General features: G+C 45.4%; 1 protein-coding gene across 1 annotated transcript in view; it reads left to right on the top strand.

Annotated features, from left to right (window-relative positions):
- Positions 1 to 800: 800 nt before the first annotated feature.
- ptprsa (protein tyrosine phosphatase receptor type Sa) overlaps positions 801 to 14,448 on the top strand; it is a gene marked incomplete at its 5' end in the record, with an annotated part of 95,568 nt that continues 81,920 nt past the window's right edge. The window contains 2 exons of the mRNA XM_084472913.1: positions 801 to 888; positions 4,036 to 4,224. Of these exons, the coding sequence (XP_084329039.1) occupies positions 801 to 888; positions 4,036 to 4,224 (277 nt within the window). The remainder of the gene's footprint in view (positions 889 to 4,035; positions 4,225 to 14,448) is intronic.

Below are 14,448 nucleotides of genomic sequence, written 5' to 3'. Positions count from 1 at the left end.
GGATGATTTCTCTCTGACAGACACAGGCACAAACACACACACACACATTACTGACTGTAAACATCTACAACATGCTAACCCTTACTTTGTATGAATCAGTAATGTGTAATGATTACGCAGATATTAAAATCTAAATCTACAGCAGTGCCTGATACAAAACATCAGCTCTCTTCTCATCCACCTCAAAACAACATTAACCTGGGGGCTAGATAAGATAGCTGTGAGAGTTAGGTTGATAGTCGCAACCGAAATGTGCGTTTGATCCACCTTGTCCGTAGCCTAGCTGTACAGGCATACTAGCGCAACAAGCCCTCACCGCTCCCTTTTCCCGAATGATGTCTTACTCTGACAAGAGTAGCCTCTGTCTGTCCGTCTGTCTCTCTGTCTATCCCTTTGATTTTCTCGACATCCATTCATCCGATCGACTTCACACTCAGCGGGTGCACCGCTGAGGAAGCACAGTGTGGAGTGTGAAGTTGTTTGGATGAGCAGCTCTCGAGAATTGGCGAGCAACAACAGCGAAGGCGCAGGCAATCGGCACACTCCGAACAGGCCTGTTTGTTTTGAACAGGGGCACTGCACCGGTTTATTTTAAATTCACCCAAGTCGCTTTGGATAAAAGTGTGGGCTAAATTACAAAACCTGTTGTCCCTTTCACTGCATCATCATTGGCGTCCGAGCAGCTCACAGAAGGTTGAGACGGATGAGCTGATTGGTCCAGATGCCCGGCCAACTGCACGTGCCAACACATAATTGTCTGTGGTCTCTGCCCATTTTTCTTTGTCCAAATCAATCTCGCAATGCATATAAAGAAGTTTGCTCTCTGCACAAAATGGACGCAGCAGAAGGAGGTGAAGACAGTTGATCAGCTGAGCCTGTGCTGCTGTGGTGATTGGTCTGGCAACCCAGAGGCAGAATGACCAGTCAGGGTTTCTAGTTCAGTCAGGCCTAATGGACGAGGGTTGTGTGTTGAACACGGTCCAATTAGCTAGCATTTAAAAAATCGACCACTTAGTTTACAGGATAATATTTTTTTTCTATTGTTTCTTTCGGTCCAAATTAAAGGCTAGCATTTAAAAAAATGAGCACTTACTTTACAGGACAATATTTGTTTATGTTGTTTTTCGGTCCAAATAAAAGGCTAGCATTTAAAAAATGGAGCACTTAGTTTACAGGACAATATTTGTTTCTATTGTTTGTTTTTTTGTGACGACAGCCTGTCATGAATGTATTATTCAATTTTTTTCTAACTGGTTGCTATGACCTTGCTTTCTTTTTATTTTTGTCATTCAGTGGTATAAATCTCAAACGAACATGGGGACTTTTAACAGTGTTGTTAGTTTGTTGTTTCTGGTTGGTTTTATTGGCGCCTGTTCTCTGTCCTCCAGTAAACCTCCAGGCGTCCCCACCGTGTGTCTGCTTTAATTCACCTCAAACCTCACTGGGTGTGCTTTATGTTCTCTTTGTTTTATAAGCCCTGTGCCGGGGTCAGAATCCACTATTTCCTCCAACCGCCACCCAGGCAAAGATAAACTGACAGGAAGTACACAGAGAGGACTGGGGAACATCAGATGGGTTTTTCTGTGTGTGTAGACCGGACAGCTAGTAGTAGTAGTCGTTGTAGTAGCTCTGTTGGATGATACACAGACACGCAACTAGCCATAGGGGGCCCGCTAGACAGTAGCAGCAGCAGCAGTAGCAGCAGCAGCTGCACTGTTAAGGGCCCTTTCAAATTCAAAACATGAACACCTGGCGTTGGACTAGCACTGCAGTGAGATCGTGTCACTTATTTCCTGTCCTGGAGGGCCTCTACTTCTTGTTTGTCCACCGACGCCGCGACGCTCTTCCCCCCTGCGGGAGAGAGATACAAAGAGATTATACACGGGAGGTGGTTAATAATCGATGGGCGAGTGCCGGTACAGAGGCTAAAACAGCGTAAACGCGCCTCTACATCATTTAACCTGCCACTGAAATATTCATGGGTGCTGCTCTGCTGGAGCGGGGGGGTGCATGTCGAGGGAGTAGCCCCCCTTAGCCGGCCCGCGGGAGGAAAGCCTCTCCCACTATCTCCTCTCCGGGCTGCAGCTCTCGTCGTCGTGTTGAACATACAGGTTTTTAACGTCTCAATCGTGGATGTAAAAATAATAACGATCTGTGATCACTTGTTTGGTAAATATCTGAAGTGAACGCGGGACACGCTTGGCTTTGTGAGGCAGAGAATGTGTCGTGGCTTGAAGTAATTAACGTCTTTATATGGATTTGTTTATATCAATCGTTTTCAGGATTTTGTTCTGGTGCATTTTTGTGGCGGTTGGATTTTCACGAGGTTAATCTCCATCCCCGCCTACCCCCATGTCCTCAGCCAACCTATAGCCGTTCTGGAGAGAGGCTTAGCACCGCCCTGCTCTTTAACGACTAAAGTGTATAGATAGAGTGTATAGATAGTATAAATAGAAAAAAGATAAAATAAATCTACAAAAAGTGGGTCAAAACAGAATAAAACGACATTTGTCGGAGTGACACATGATGTCGTAATGTCTCAGCACTATGGTTTCAAGATGTTGCCTGTGGTGTCTGCTACGTGTGCAAGGTTACACACCCCAACAGCTGGGCAGCATCTGTGTAGCCTAGCGCATCTAATTGGTTAATGGATGGGCGCCTGTGCGCTAGCATGTGCACAGCCATGTTTTCCAAGAGTCGAGGGTGGGATCAATGGAAAGAGACCAGGGGGGCCGACACTTGCCTTTGGTACCAACTGCCATTTGGAAGTCTGGGTCAGTTGAACTAACATGAGAATGGATGTTGACTTCCACTGTGACCAATGTAAATGCGATAGACAGAAAACATGACTGTCAACCCTGGGTCTAACAGGAGTCAGACTGTTAAACACCAATACCATACCCTCTCTATCACATTTATCTCCCTGACTCATAATAACATTTATTAGGCTTTTAGGTTTCCATTTATTTATTTATTTAACATTGTAATGTCTGTTAAAATGGCTGGCATTTCTGGTGTACTGTTAGCCCAGGCTGGGTTTTGGGGTTAAAACTTTCCTGGTATGTTTTTTAGGCTTCACATATTTGTTTGTCTACATCACAGAGCCCTAATCCCACATTCCCTGGGTGAATACGTCACAGTGATCCAGATTAAATTAGGATTAGGGCATTGAGTGAGATTAAGTGTCAGGAACTGCTAGTTTTTCTTTGGTTCTTCATTGGAGAAGCCTGTTATGGTTGGCTCTATTTAGGCGACTTAGTGGCTGAGAATGAGATTGGAAGATACCAAAGCCTTTGATAACGTGTTTCTTTGTAATTGGCTTATTACAGTGGATTTCCAGTCCAGTAACACGAAGCGAGTTTAATCTTTGTGACACAAACAGTTGCAGCCTCACAGAATGTTCTTTCATGCACTACGCCTATTTGATTCATTATTAAGTATTGCATTGTATGGATGTCATGTAAACACAGTGCATTAACTGTAATTTAATTAGTAATATTTCTTGTCCAAGTATATCTAATCCACAGAGAGAGTGATTAACCTTGTGCAATCACGACCACATTAAAAGTGCTACATTAAAATCCGGAAAAAATATTGATTTTAATAAGTTGATATTAAGATGGATTCATGCCGTGACACACTCTTTCTCCCCACTCTTTTTCAACAAATGAGAAATGAAGCATGTCCCACATTCATTACAGATATCAAACACGTAATCAAACAAGTATTTTCCACTCTTTGCAATGTGTCACGTGACCAGCAGTCTGTTATTGGTGCAAGACAATAAACCGCTAATCCCACTTCCCCCACGCGCACAAAGAAAACAACTTAACCCAAACCAAACAGAGAGCAAGACTGTTGATATCAATGATTGCTATTTTCTCAGCAAAGAACAATTAAACGATAAACTCCCGTCAACAAACACGATATTAAGCCCACCAAACCGTATCCACACGCTGAGAATGAGATCACCCCCCACCAGCCCTTTGTGAGCGTCATCATAACCACGGTTGTTTCTTCTTCCTGTTCCCCCAGAGGACCTGCTTCCCACTGGGTTCCCCAACATCGACATGGGCCCTCAGCTCAAGGTGGTGGAGCGGACCCGGACGGCCACCATGTTGTGTGCGGCCAGCGGTAACCCCGACCCAGAGATCACCTGGTACAAGGACTTCCTGCCCATCGACCCCAACGCAAGTAACGGCAGAATCAAACAGCTGCGCTCCGGTAAGGACCCACGCCCCGGGAGTGTCAGCTCTTTGTGTGTTAACGGAAATTTTCCCGCTTCCAAGTTCCGTTTTTTTTCAGAATTCTAAACATTTGCTTGTCTGGCTCAACTGATTTTCCCTTGTTTTATATCCAAGACTTGGCTCTTGGTCTTATAATCGATGTGTATTTTTGTCATATCAAGGGAAAATTATAGAAATATGACTGGAAGCACCTTTTGCCCTGCAGTCAATACTATACAATAGGTTAATCTACTTGTCTTGGAAGTAGTCTAACATTAAATCAATCTACCCATATAGCTCAACAGTAGAATAGACATCAGTGTCGTTAGGTGGGAATTATCAATGGCGGCTCACCTGTTATAAGAGTTGAAGAGCACACCTTGTTATCAACGAAACAAGGTGGATGGTTTACCACCACCACAGGCCGGCTAGATGTGTGTCCTGTTGCCATTGATTAGAACCAACCAAAGGGGGGCAGTAAAGCAAAGTCTAATTATAAAGCTAATGAAGTACGGGCGGCGGAGAGGCCCTGGGCGACCAGGGGTAGATATTTTAGGTCGATGATTTGTCCCCATCAGAAAAAATCCAATGAGTCCTCGTTGATTTGCTGTCGCAAATGTATATCAAGGCAGGCATGGGCTAAATACAGGCACCTGCCCTAGTTGTGTCCCTCCAGAGCTGAACACTAAAACACAATTGATGGCTCAACCCTCAAACCCTAACTTATTTATATGTAGGCCTATGTGCTGCCTGACATTGCAGGCCCACAACTCAAGACTTCTAGGAACCTAAGATATTCTATATCAGCGACTTACCGCAGTGCTCTTAGATTTAAAGGCAAACACATTTTTACGTTTTTCCCGGCTTAGCCGAATAAAAAAATGAGAAATACAAATCTGTTCGTGTTGAAAAGTTTAGTAACTGTCAACTCTCTTCGGGTGGGGCTAGCTCTGGGTTCGTAGCTCGTCCCCCTGCTCTTATGATGCTTAGAGAGAGAGACACACACACAGCTGCTAGCCAAAGCGTTTGACTTTAGCTCGAGGACGTGGGACGACTCCGGGGGATTGGCAGGAAGTACTGGGGTTATTTTGCTAATGCTTTTAGCACAAGGATCCTCTGCTCTCACTTCCAGATCCTCTTCATTTGGCTCAGAAACACATTAATAATGTGATACACATTAAGCTAAATAATCGTTGGGACTGAGATGTTGGCTAGCTAAGCACTGTCTCAAGATACCTGAATTGAAGCATTGTTCCAGTATCAAGTCTCTGTCAAGATAGTTTTAGTAATAATATATCATTGAAACGTACTACTAATGGCTTTAGAATTCATTTGAAATAGCTTTGTTCCATTTACAAAGTTACAGTCTTCCAAATGTTCCTAGCAAATGGATCCAAAAATCAGCTTGACTGTGATTGATTACATACATAGAATACATTTAGAATTAAATGATATGGTTATGATGGGGTTTTGACTGTCAGATGGTCACATCTTCTTTTATAAATAAATATATTTTCACGAACAGAAAGGAGCAGAAAATAGAATTGTTTTTCCACTAGGAAGCCTGTTATGTTGCTACTATGGCATTCTATCAAAGGTGTTTCTGTAATTAACAGATTTAATGGTTGGGTTAGTCTTGTGATTATGTGTACACATCATGATGGCTGCTGACTGGGGGATTAGCTAATTGTCTTCTTCTGTCCTCAATGTCTCATTTGTATGTTTCACTTGTTTCACTATGTCCTTTATTTCTCTCTCTGTCCCAAGCAGATTTGGTGATTGTCTTTCTCACTGTCTTGTCTTTTGTCCCTTTTGTCCAAAAGATTGCTGCACATAACTTTACATACCCTCCATTTAGAAATCGACGATTAACCATTTTTGGAAAATAAATGTAAAATAAACATCATAAAATGTCACTACCATAAAAAATTTGAATTAAGATACTTAAATGCATCAATTCTAATTAAAAAATAATCCCTAAACATAAGTAAATAGGTAACCAGCGATTATCCCCTAACTCTCTCCTCTTTTCTCACTCTATTGACGCTCTCTTAAACCTCACCCTAAAACGACCTGTTCTCTTCTTCTTTTCTTTCTATTTACTTTCTGTTCTGTTGGTCATTTCCAGAAGCCTTTGGTAAGTGTCTCACGGAAGGCTCAGAGAGCCCACACACTCTCCTGCAGGCAGATGGCATAAATCAGCTCCGATATGCATGCCTCCTCCTCCTCCCCTCCTACTCCCCTCCTCCTCCCCCCACACTATCCTTCCCCTCTTCTAGCTTTGTCTTCTCCCTGCTCTGTCTTTCCCTTTCTCTCTCTCTCTCTCTCTCTCTCTCTCTCTCTCTCTCTCTCTCTTCTCTCCTCTGTCACACACACAAAAGCACACACACACACACACACACAGGTCTACACACATATACACCATCTCTCTTTCTCACACACACACACACACACACACACACACACACATGCACACTGGAACTTGAAGTAGAAAGGTGAACCAAGGACATGGATCTGCTTAGCATGTGAATGCTGTACCTTGTCTAGTGAGGGTGTGCTTTATGGTGGGTATGCTGCTCGGCCTTGCTCCACACACTTTACACTGGCATCTGTACTCATGCAGATACTAGCTCCTACTAGTCCCCTAAGGTTGGCTGACTAAGATGCTATAAGCACAGGAAGTGCCTTGCTCAAGTGCACTCAACACCAGTAACACTGGTGGTACTTGTAGGCGGGAAAGAAGAAAGTCTTTTAATTAGTTTGTTAGTCTGTTTAATTGCTGCTATTCAAAGCAATGCAATTTTACTCCCTTGCTGTAGAAATGTGGTGAATGGAAAATTCCTTGGAGAATACCTTCTATCTGGGCTTTGGGAAGCTAACAAAACAATTAGGGCTGCTTTTGACAGAATAGGCTGTATTGTTTTCGCCCATCTATTCCGGGATCAGTTCTGAGAAACACTGTGTGGGTTTGGAAGCAACTGACCTTCGCCCCAACAAACAGAGACACACACAAACACAAACACACCAACGCCTAGCTTCCTAAATACAGTCCTAGGTTTCACAAAAAAAGTAAAAACATCCCGATCCAAAATTCTCAAGCAGGAACTATAGCGAGTGTGGACAGAGGTTCAGAGGAGATCGTAATACTCTCCCTGTTCTGGGGTTCTGTGGGGAAGGGAAGAGCTGGTTGACATGCCCTGCTGGCGGTCTATCTCCTCTCTCTCCTATCCAGCCTTGGCCCACTGTTTTCACAGGGGGGGAGCGGTCTTCGTCTCCTGCCCAGCTGGGCTACACCCAAGCTGGGCTTAATACATCTCTAGTGCCTGCTCTACTCTATTATTTTGAGGGAGAGAGAGAGGGAAAGAATGTGAGGGAGAAAGGTAGAGAGAGAAAGAGTGAAAGAGATTGATGGCTCAGGTGAAAGTTGGATTCACTCCCTGAATCTCTTTGTGGAATTTGTTGGGCAAATAAACGGAATGCAACTGAAGCCGAGAGGTAAATGTGAGCACTCGGGGTGCTGGAAAAGAGGAAATTAGCGGTCGTAGTTTCAATTCTCTACAGCTCTCTCTTAAGGTGTTACTAGCTTCAGGGAGTAAAATGGCGGGCGGGGGGGTGGCGGCGGCGGCAAAGACTTCAAAGTGTAAAGCTGGCATCCAGAATTGATGCTAATAATAAAATACCTGTGGCCCCTAAGGGCTTGTTTACCACCAGCAGAGTGAAGCTCCCTCCGGCGGCCATCTTGGATGTGTGCCGCTGTCGATCCCTCCCCCCCCGTCTACCCCTCCTCTGGAGACGAGATATGTGATGGAAGTTGAATGTTCGAGTGGATTCATTTCTTCAATACAAAGAAGTTTCCTGGTTGTTGGAGTCGCAGCCCGCTCCAGTTTCCTGCTGAGATGTTTTGTATCCTGGTGAAGGCGAGGCTTCTCCAGGCTTAAGGAATTCATGTGGTTCTAATTTCACAAGCGAGACACGTCCAACTCTGTGATATATGGGATCCTAGGCTCAAAGTGTGTGTGTGTGTGTGTGTGTGTGTGTGTGTGTGTGTGTGTGTGTGTGTGTGTGTGTGTGTGTGTGTGTGTGTGTGTGTGTGTGTGTGTGTGTGTGTGTGTGTGTGTGCGCGCGCATATGAATCTGTGTGTGTGGGTGAGGGTATGTGTGTGAAGCTGTGTGTGTGTGTGTGTGCGGGCATGCCTGTACGTCTACAAGTGTGCTTGGGTGTGTACATCTTTCGCTGAGACACACACTTCTCGCAGGGCCAAATAGGATGCGATGGGGCCTATTCCCTCAGCACTTTAGCTATTCCCCAAGCTCAGGCCCTGGGCTGTGGGTGGAATGGATGATGATAGGGAGAGGGGAGGTTGTCCAGGGGCTGTGTGCAGAGACCCCTGTTCTATACCAGCCTGTACCGCTTCTGTGCTTTGAGGCTTCCGCACGTTCCTTGTATTTATTGGTGACCCGGTTGAACCTACAAATCCACCCGCAACCCACTGCTTATGGAAGCTCAAGAAAAATGCACATCTTAAGAGGATGAAAAGTCCTAGGCTGTGTGTGTGTTTGTGTGTGCGTTGTGTGATCACAGCTCCAGAAGAGCAGGAGTCTGACATTTAACCCCCCCCATTCCCCCCCCCCCCGTCTCCCTCTCCTCCCATCCTCCCCCTAGGTGAACTAGAGAGAGAGACAAAGAAAAGCCGCGAGAGAGAGAGAGTAAAAGTCAAGGCTACAGAAAGAGCCAAATAAGGGGTGGAGACATACAGCCACGGTGTGCACAATGCACTCATTCAGGATGAATGCATGAAGGTTTATGTTCGTGTCGGTGAAGCGCCCCGTGTTCACCTTCATCCTCACACAGAGAGGATGGGCCCTCCTCCCCCGTACGGCTGCGGTCCCTGAGTAATCATCTCAGGGTGGTAAGGGGTAAGACCTGAGCTGTTACAGATGTGGAGACTCATAGTGCCGGTGTTCCCAGAAATAGGCCCGGGCGCCATGCGGATCTCCTCCGTCTCCATGGCAATCGTAGAAAGGTCAGCCAGCCACCTCCTGTGCCGGCGGGGGGGGGGGGGGGGGGGGCTCCCCAGTCACGCAATCTGGCTTGTCCTCCCTTCTCCTCCCTTCACCTCACCTCACATCCCTACCTCTCCTCCCATGCCCATTCCCTGCTTTGATCCCCTTTTCTGTCATCAACATCTCTCTCCTCCCCTTTTCTCCCTTCACCTCACCTCACATCACATCACTACCACTCCTGCCATGCCCACCCCCCTCTCCCAGCTTTTCTGTCCTCCCCATCCCTCTTCTCATATCTCCTCCCTTCACTTCACCTCACATCACTACCTCTCCTCCCATGTCCATCCACCTCTCCCATCCCTCCTCCGGCCCTCTCCTTCCTCTACCTCACCTCACATCACTACCTCTCCTCCCATGTCCATCCACCTCTCCCATCCCTCCTCCGGCCCTCTCCTTCCTCTACCTCACCTCACATCACTACCTCTCCTCCTATACCCATCCACCTCTCATCCCCCTTTCTGTCATCCCCATCCCCTCTCTTATCTCCCCTCCCTTCACCTCCCCTCAACCCGGCCCTTTTGTTCAGCTCCTGTCCCCATCCCCCATCCCCCGTCCCTCTCCTATCCCCTCTATCACCTCCCCACTGCCTCTCCTCTCCTCCCATACCTTCTCCTCCCCTCCCCTCCCCGTTCATCCCATCTCAACCACCCCTCTGTTGCCCAGATGGACTTCATCTCCCAGCAGATTGCCTTTGGGGGTAGAGTACGTCCTTCACATTCATTTTTTCCAAATAAATTCATCGGATTGGATTCTTTGAACCAAAACAGCTGGGGTTGGATATGCGCAGCGGATAATGCTGTGTGTTTGACAGTAGGGAGAAGGTCAGGGTCTGTTTGGGTTATAGTCGCCCTAAGCTGTCCCACCCCGTCCGGCTCGTGAAGGGATTAGGGTGGGCCTGATTATGGCCATAACAGTGCGTGTGAGTAACACAGGTGGATTTTTCGGTGTAATTGAATCACGGATGCAACACATATTGGTTCCTCGTGGAACCAGATCTTGACCTGGATAACCCTGATTTCAGAAATAAATGTGTATGCATAGGATTTTTTTTTTTGTTCCTCTGGATTCCTCGATTTATCTGCCAAGTACGCCGGACACATGTGAGGGATTTGCATCAGGTTTCAAATGTGCACACGTGTCCTTTTTGAATGAGTTCAGCCCAGTTCAAGTTCAGCCCAGACACATACTGACTCTACATCTACTGCTCTTCTGTCCTGTCTCTCTTTTTCTCTAGCTGTTTTGAGCTGCATTCTATTACTTTACTCCCCTTCCTCCTTTACCCTGTTTAAGGTGCTAGCCTGTGGCTTTTCAAACTTCTACCTTTTCTTTACAAACGTATTAACCTTAACCTCATTCTAACCTAAACCTTCTAACCTAAACCTTAACCTTAACTACCCTTAAAGGACCACTGTGCATAATACAGACATGTGTGACCGACAGCTAGTCAGTATAGTTGGGTGAAAGAGTATGACAATGAATGACGTCTAAAGCCATGATCCGTGTAGAGGCCACATTTGAATGATTAATTATGGCTTGAAAAGGAATAATGCATAACTAAAAACAATTGTTCATTAAATGTGGAGATGAATATCCAAGCTTGTGAGAAGTTAACCAGTCAAATAAACCCAACCCCAATGTGTTATTTGACACCAGGAATCCACAAGGTTTTTTTGTGGCACCTGTGTGAAAAAGGCTGGATTTAACATGGTGTTGTTCTTGAATTTCATAGTCAGAAATAGTCCCACGCAGGGCTAGCTAGCAAGGGGTGTGTGAACAGCTAGGACGTTGGTAGGCTAGTCCAAATCAACAGGGAGGGGATTGGAGATCCAACTGTTTTTATTCATTTATTTCATTCCTCTGTGTATTTAACCTTGTAGATGCTAGCATTATTCCACACTGGTCCTTTAACTTTAACCTCACCTAACCTTATCTCTAACTCACCACCACTAAACTCTTAACTAAAAGCCCTTGACCAAAACTCCTGACTGAAACTACCTAAAGTACAACTTCCTGCAGCTGCTAATTAAACCTTCTAACAACTTTCCCAGAATCCCTTTCACCTGTCTTTTGATTACGTCTGATTACATGGTTCCCAGCCCAGTTGGAGGAATAACAGTATTTATATTGGTTATAATAGTAATAACACAGTCCCTTTTGTTATGCCTGGTTGGTCCACATACTGAAAATTACATATTTCAAAAATATATATATAAAACCTGACCAAGACATGAGTGCATTTTTAATGACGGCATTGCACACTTGACTTCGAACATTTCCTTTTACTGATGTTTGCTTTAGAGATCTGTATGGGAGCACAGCACAGACCGAAACACTTTTTTTTAAAAGAGTGTTTTGCAAGTCTGACAGAACCCTGAGTTTTGTAATTGATTTTGCGAATGGGGGGGAAAATTGATGTCCTCTGGCACAAATTCGGGAAACTGAAAACAGTAATTACAGTAACTTTTTTTTTCCACCACAGATGGTGCTGTGCTTGCGGTTTTTCTTTTAGACATTTTGCTTAAGGATACCTCTGAAATTCGGGGAATGGCAAACCAGGCGTAACAGTATACAGGGAATTAGTTGCTTACTGCTGGTATCACAAAGGAAAGTAGTGTTAGTACAGCATAAACATAAACTTCTCCACTCTAAGTCACACAAATCTCACTTCTTCCTCCCCCAAATGCACTTAATAGCTTTCATAAGATTCTCAGCTCCCCTTTCTCTCCCAGTCACGTGGCTCCGACTGTAGTCTGGCTGGCCGAGTAAAAGTGGATAGTCAAAATCTGGCAACTGCAACAGCGTCTGGGGACGCTTGAGTACAGCTGTTGAACATCTCGGCGGGGCGAGAGGCTGTTGTGTCGGGCTTAACGGGCTCTGAGCCCTGACCCCGAGCTGTGTATCCATAGTGGGGGGGCCACCTTCTGGTCTGTTGGGCCTCTCTTGCGGGGGCCAAGAAATCATTCATGAGTCATCACAAAGATTCACGAGAGAGAGAGCGAGAGAGAGAGAGACACACACACACAGCACATGGCAAGAGGAGCACAGAGGGAGGGAGACCACACGATATGAGAGAGAGAGAGAGAGAGAGAGAGAGAGTGAGAGAGAGAGAGAGTGAGAGAGAGTGAGAGAGAGTGAGAGAGAGAGAGAGAGTGAGAGAGAGAGAGAGAGAGAGAGAGAGAGAGAGAGAGAGAGAGAGAGAGAGAGAGAGAGAGAGAGAGAGAGAGAGAGAGAGAGAGAGAGAGAGAGAGAGAGAGAGATTTTCTCATAGAACATGAGAAAACAGGACGACAGGGGAGTCGACAAATCCACAAAGAGCTACATGTATAGGTGGACTTGCAGGAGGACAGAAGAGGCAGAGAAAGAGAGACAAAGTGGTGGCAGGGATAGAGAAAGAAAAGCCGCTGCTTGGGAGAACAAACAATGAAAGTAAACAGCTCTAAATGAAGAGCAGGACAGTCTAAACATGGACAGCTGAACCCAAGTGCAGAAAGGCACGTTGATATGTTTGGCAGAGGCTCCGGAGTGTGGAGAGCTGACCTTGCAGAGACAGTCCCACTATAAGCATTTTGTGTTCACCTCATACAATTGTGCTACAGCCATTTAAATCCCTGTCCAAAGAACTGCCATGCTGTTTGAGCAATGTAGGATTATTTTAAAGTGAAGCTTACACAGAGGCCTGTTCTGTAAATACGATAAAGTTGGCTATTGTCTTGTCTTATGTCTCATGTCTCATACACGTGCAGTGAAGAAAATGCTGTCTGCAACATCAACTCTGTTTCAGTGGACCATTGACATCAGGTCATAAGGACATAAGGTCCAGTTTGTAGAATTAGGTAAATCGTCTTTTCAGGGAGTTTTTCGCGGTAACAGAGTTGACGTTGCAGTCCGTTATTCTTGATATTCTAGCGGAGATGCGACCGAACAGAGCTCAGGAGAGGAGTTCATGATGCACATCAACAACCTCTTTGTCCTTTTGTGATACCAGCAGATGAAGGTCTCCCTGTTTGGGTTCCGAGCCTTAGCCTTTCTTTAAAGGATTGGATGAAAACTAGCTTCTTCTAAATTAGGCTGATAAATGCAATTGCCTCCAATCCCAAGTAACGCTCCGCTGCTTAACCTACCTAACAACCTTCTACTACTATTAAGTCACTAATATTAACAACTAAACTGATGTTGTCTTCGTGTCTTTGTGTTTCCTCCAGAGAGTACCCCGATTCGAGGTAAGATGTCTAACCAGCAGTAAGAATGAGATAAAACAATACATTCTAACTCTCCACTAACCCACACCTAACCACTCACCAACTCTTCCTGACAAGCTTTTAAAAATAGAACAATAAAAGCCCCCCTCAAATGAAACAATCTTTCAAAAGAAAAAGCCCAAATCTGCAAAATTGTGTTTCCACTAACATTCAATGTCTGTGTTTTATGTTCTGTTGTATGTGGTTTATCTGTTTGTCTGGTCCCAACTGTATCTGTGAGTGCCTCTCCATCCATTCCAGATCTGGTGTTTAACTCTGCTGTCTGTGTTGTCATCCTCAGTCTGTTGGTGTAACCCTCAGCCCCCCCGAACCCCCAACCCAGATATACTGTAATGTTGAGAAAATGATCTAGAAGCTTTGGTTTTCCAGGTTCAATATGATTACAGTGGCATATTGCTGGGGGAGGAATGGGTGGGTGGGCTGGTTGGCGGTATGTGAGGTATGAGGTATTTCTAGTGAGATTATTTGCTGGGCATCCCCATTGAATACGATGTGACTACAGATGAGTTTAGGATACACAGTGGATGTTCAAGGAGGGTTGGGTGAGGTATTTCTTTCTCTTTCTTTCATTGACTTGCACTGACGGCTAATAGTTACTGTCCGTTCTACCTCCTTGATACTATCTGAGCCTTGATAATCTCTCGTCACGTTTGCCTGCGCTCCACCACTGCCAAGGGCTGTGAACGGCTAAATTGTGTTAAACAAATAAACCCCCTTTTCCCTCCTCCAACAGCCCCCAAGCGCTCACTGTCAGTCATTTCAATCCCAATGGGAGATATTCCCCCCGAAATCGGCATACACGTATTCAATTTGATCTCCTTTGCCTTGTTCCTGAGCTGGCTTGGTTTGCCCATAGGCCTCTACTCGAAGAACGGGCGAGTTGTCCCGAAAATCCTTCC

Source organism: Micromesistius poutassou (assembly GCF_964030765.1).
Source record: "Micromesistius poutassou genome assembly, chromosome: 9".
Taxonomy (NCBI): domain Eukaryota; kingdom Metazoa; phylum Chordata; class Actinopteri; order Gadiformes; family Gadidae; genus Micromesistius; species Micromesistius poutassou.
This window is presented reverse-complemented; position numbering and strand designations above follow the sequence as displayed.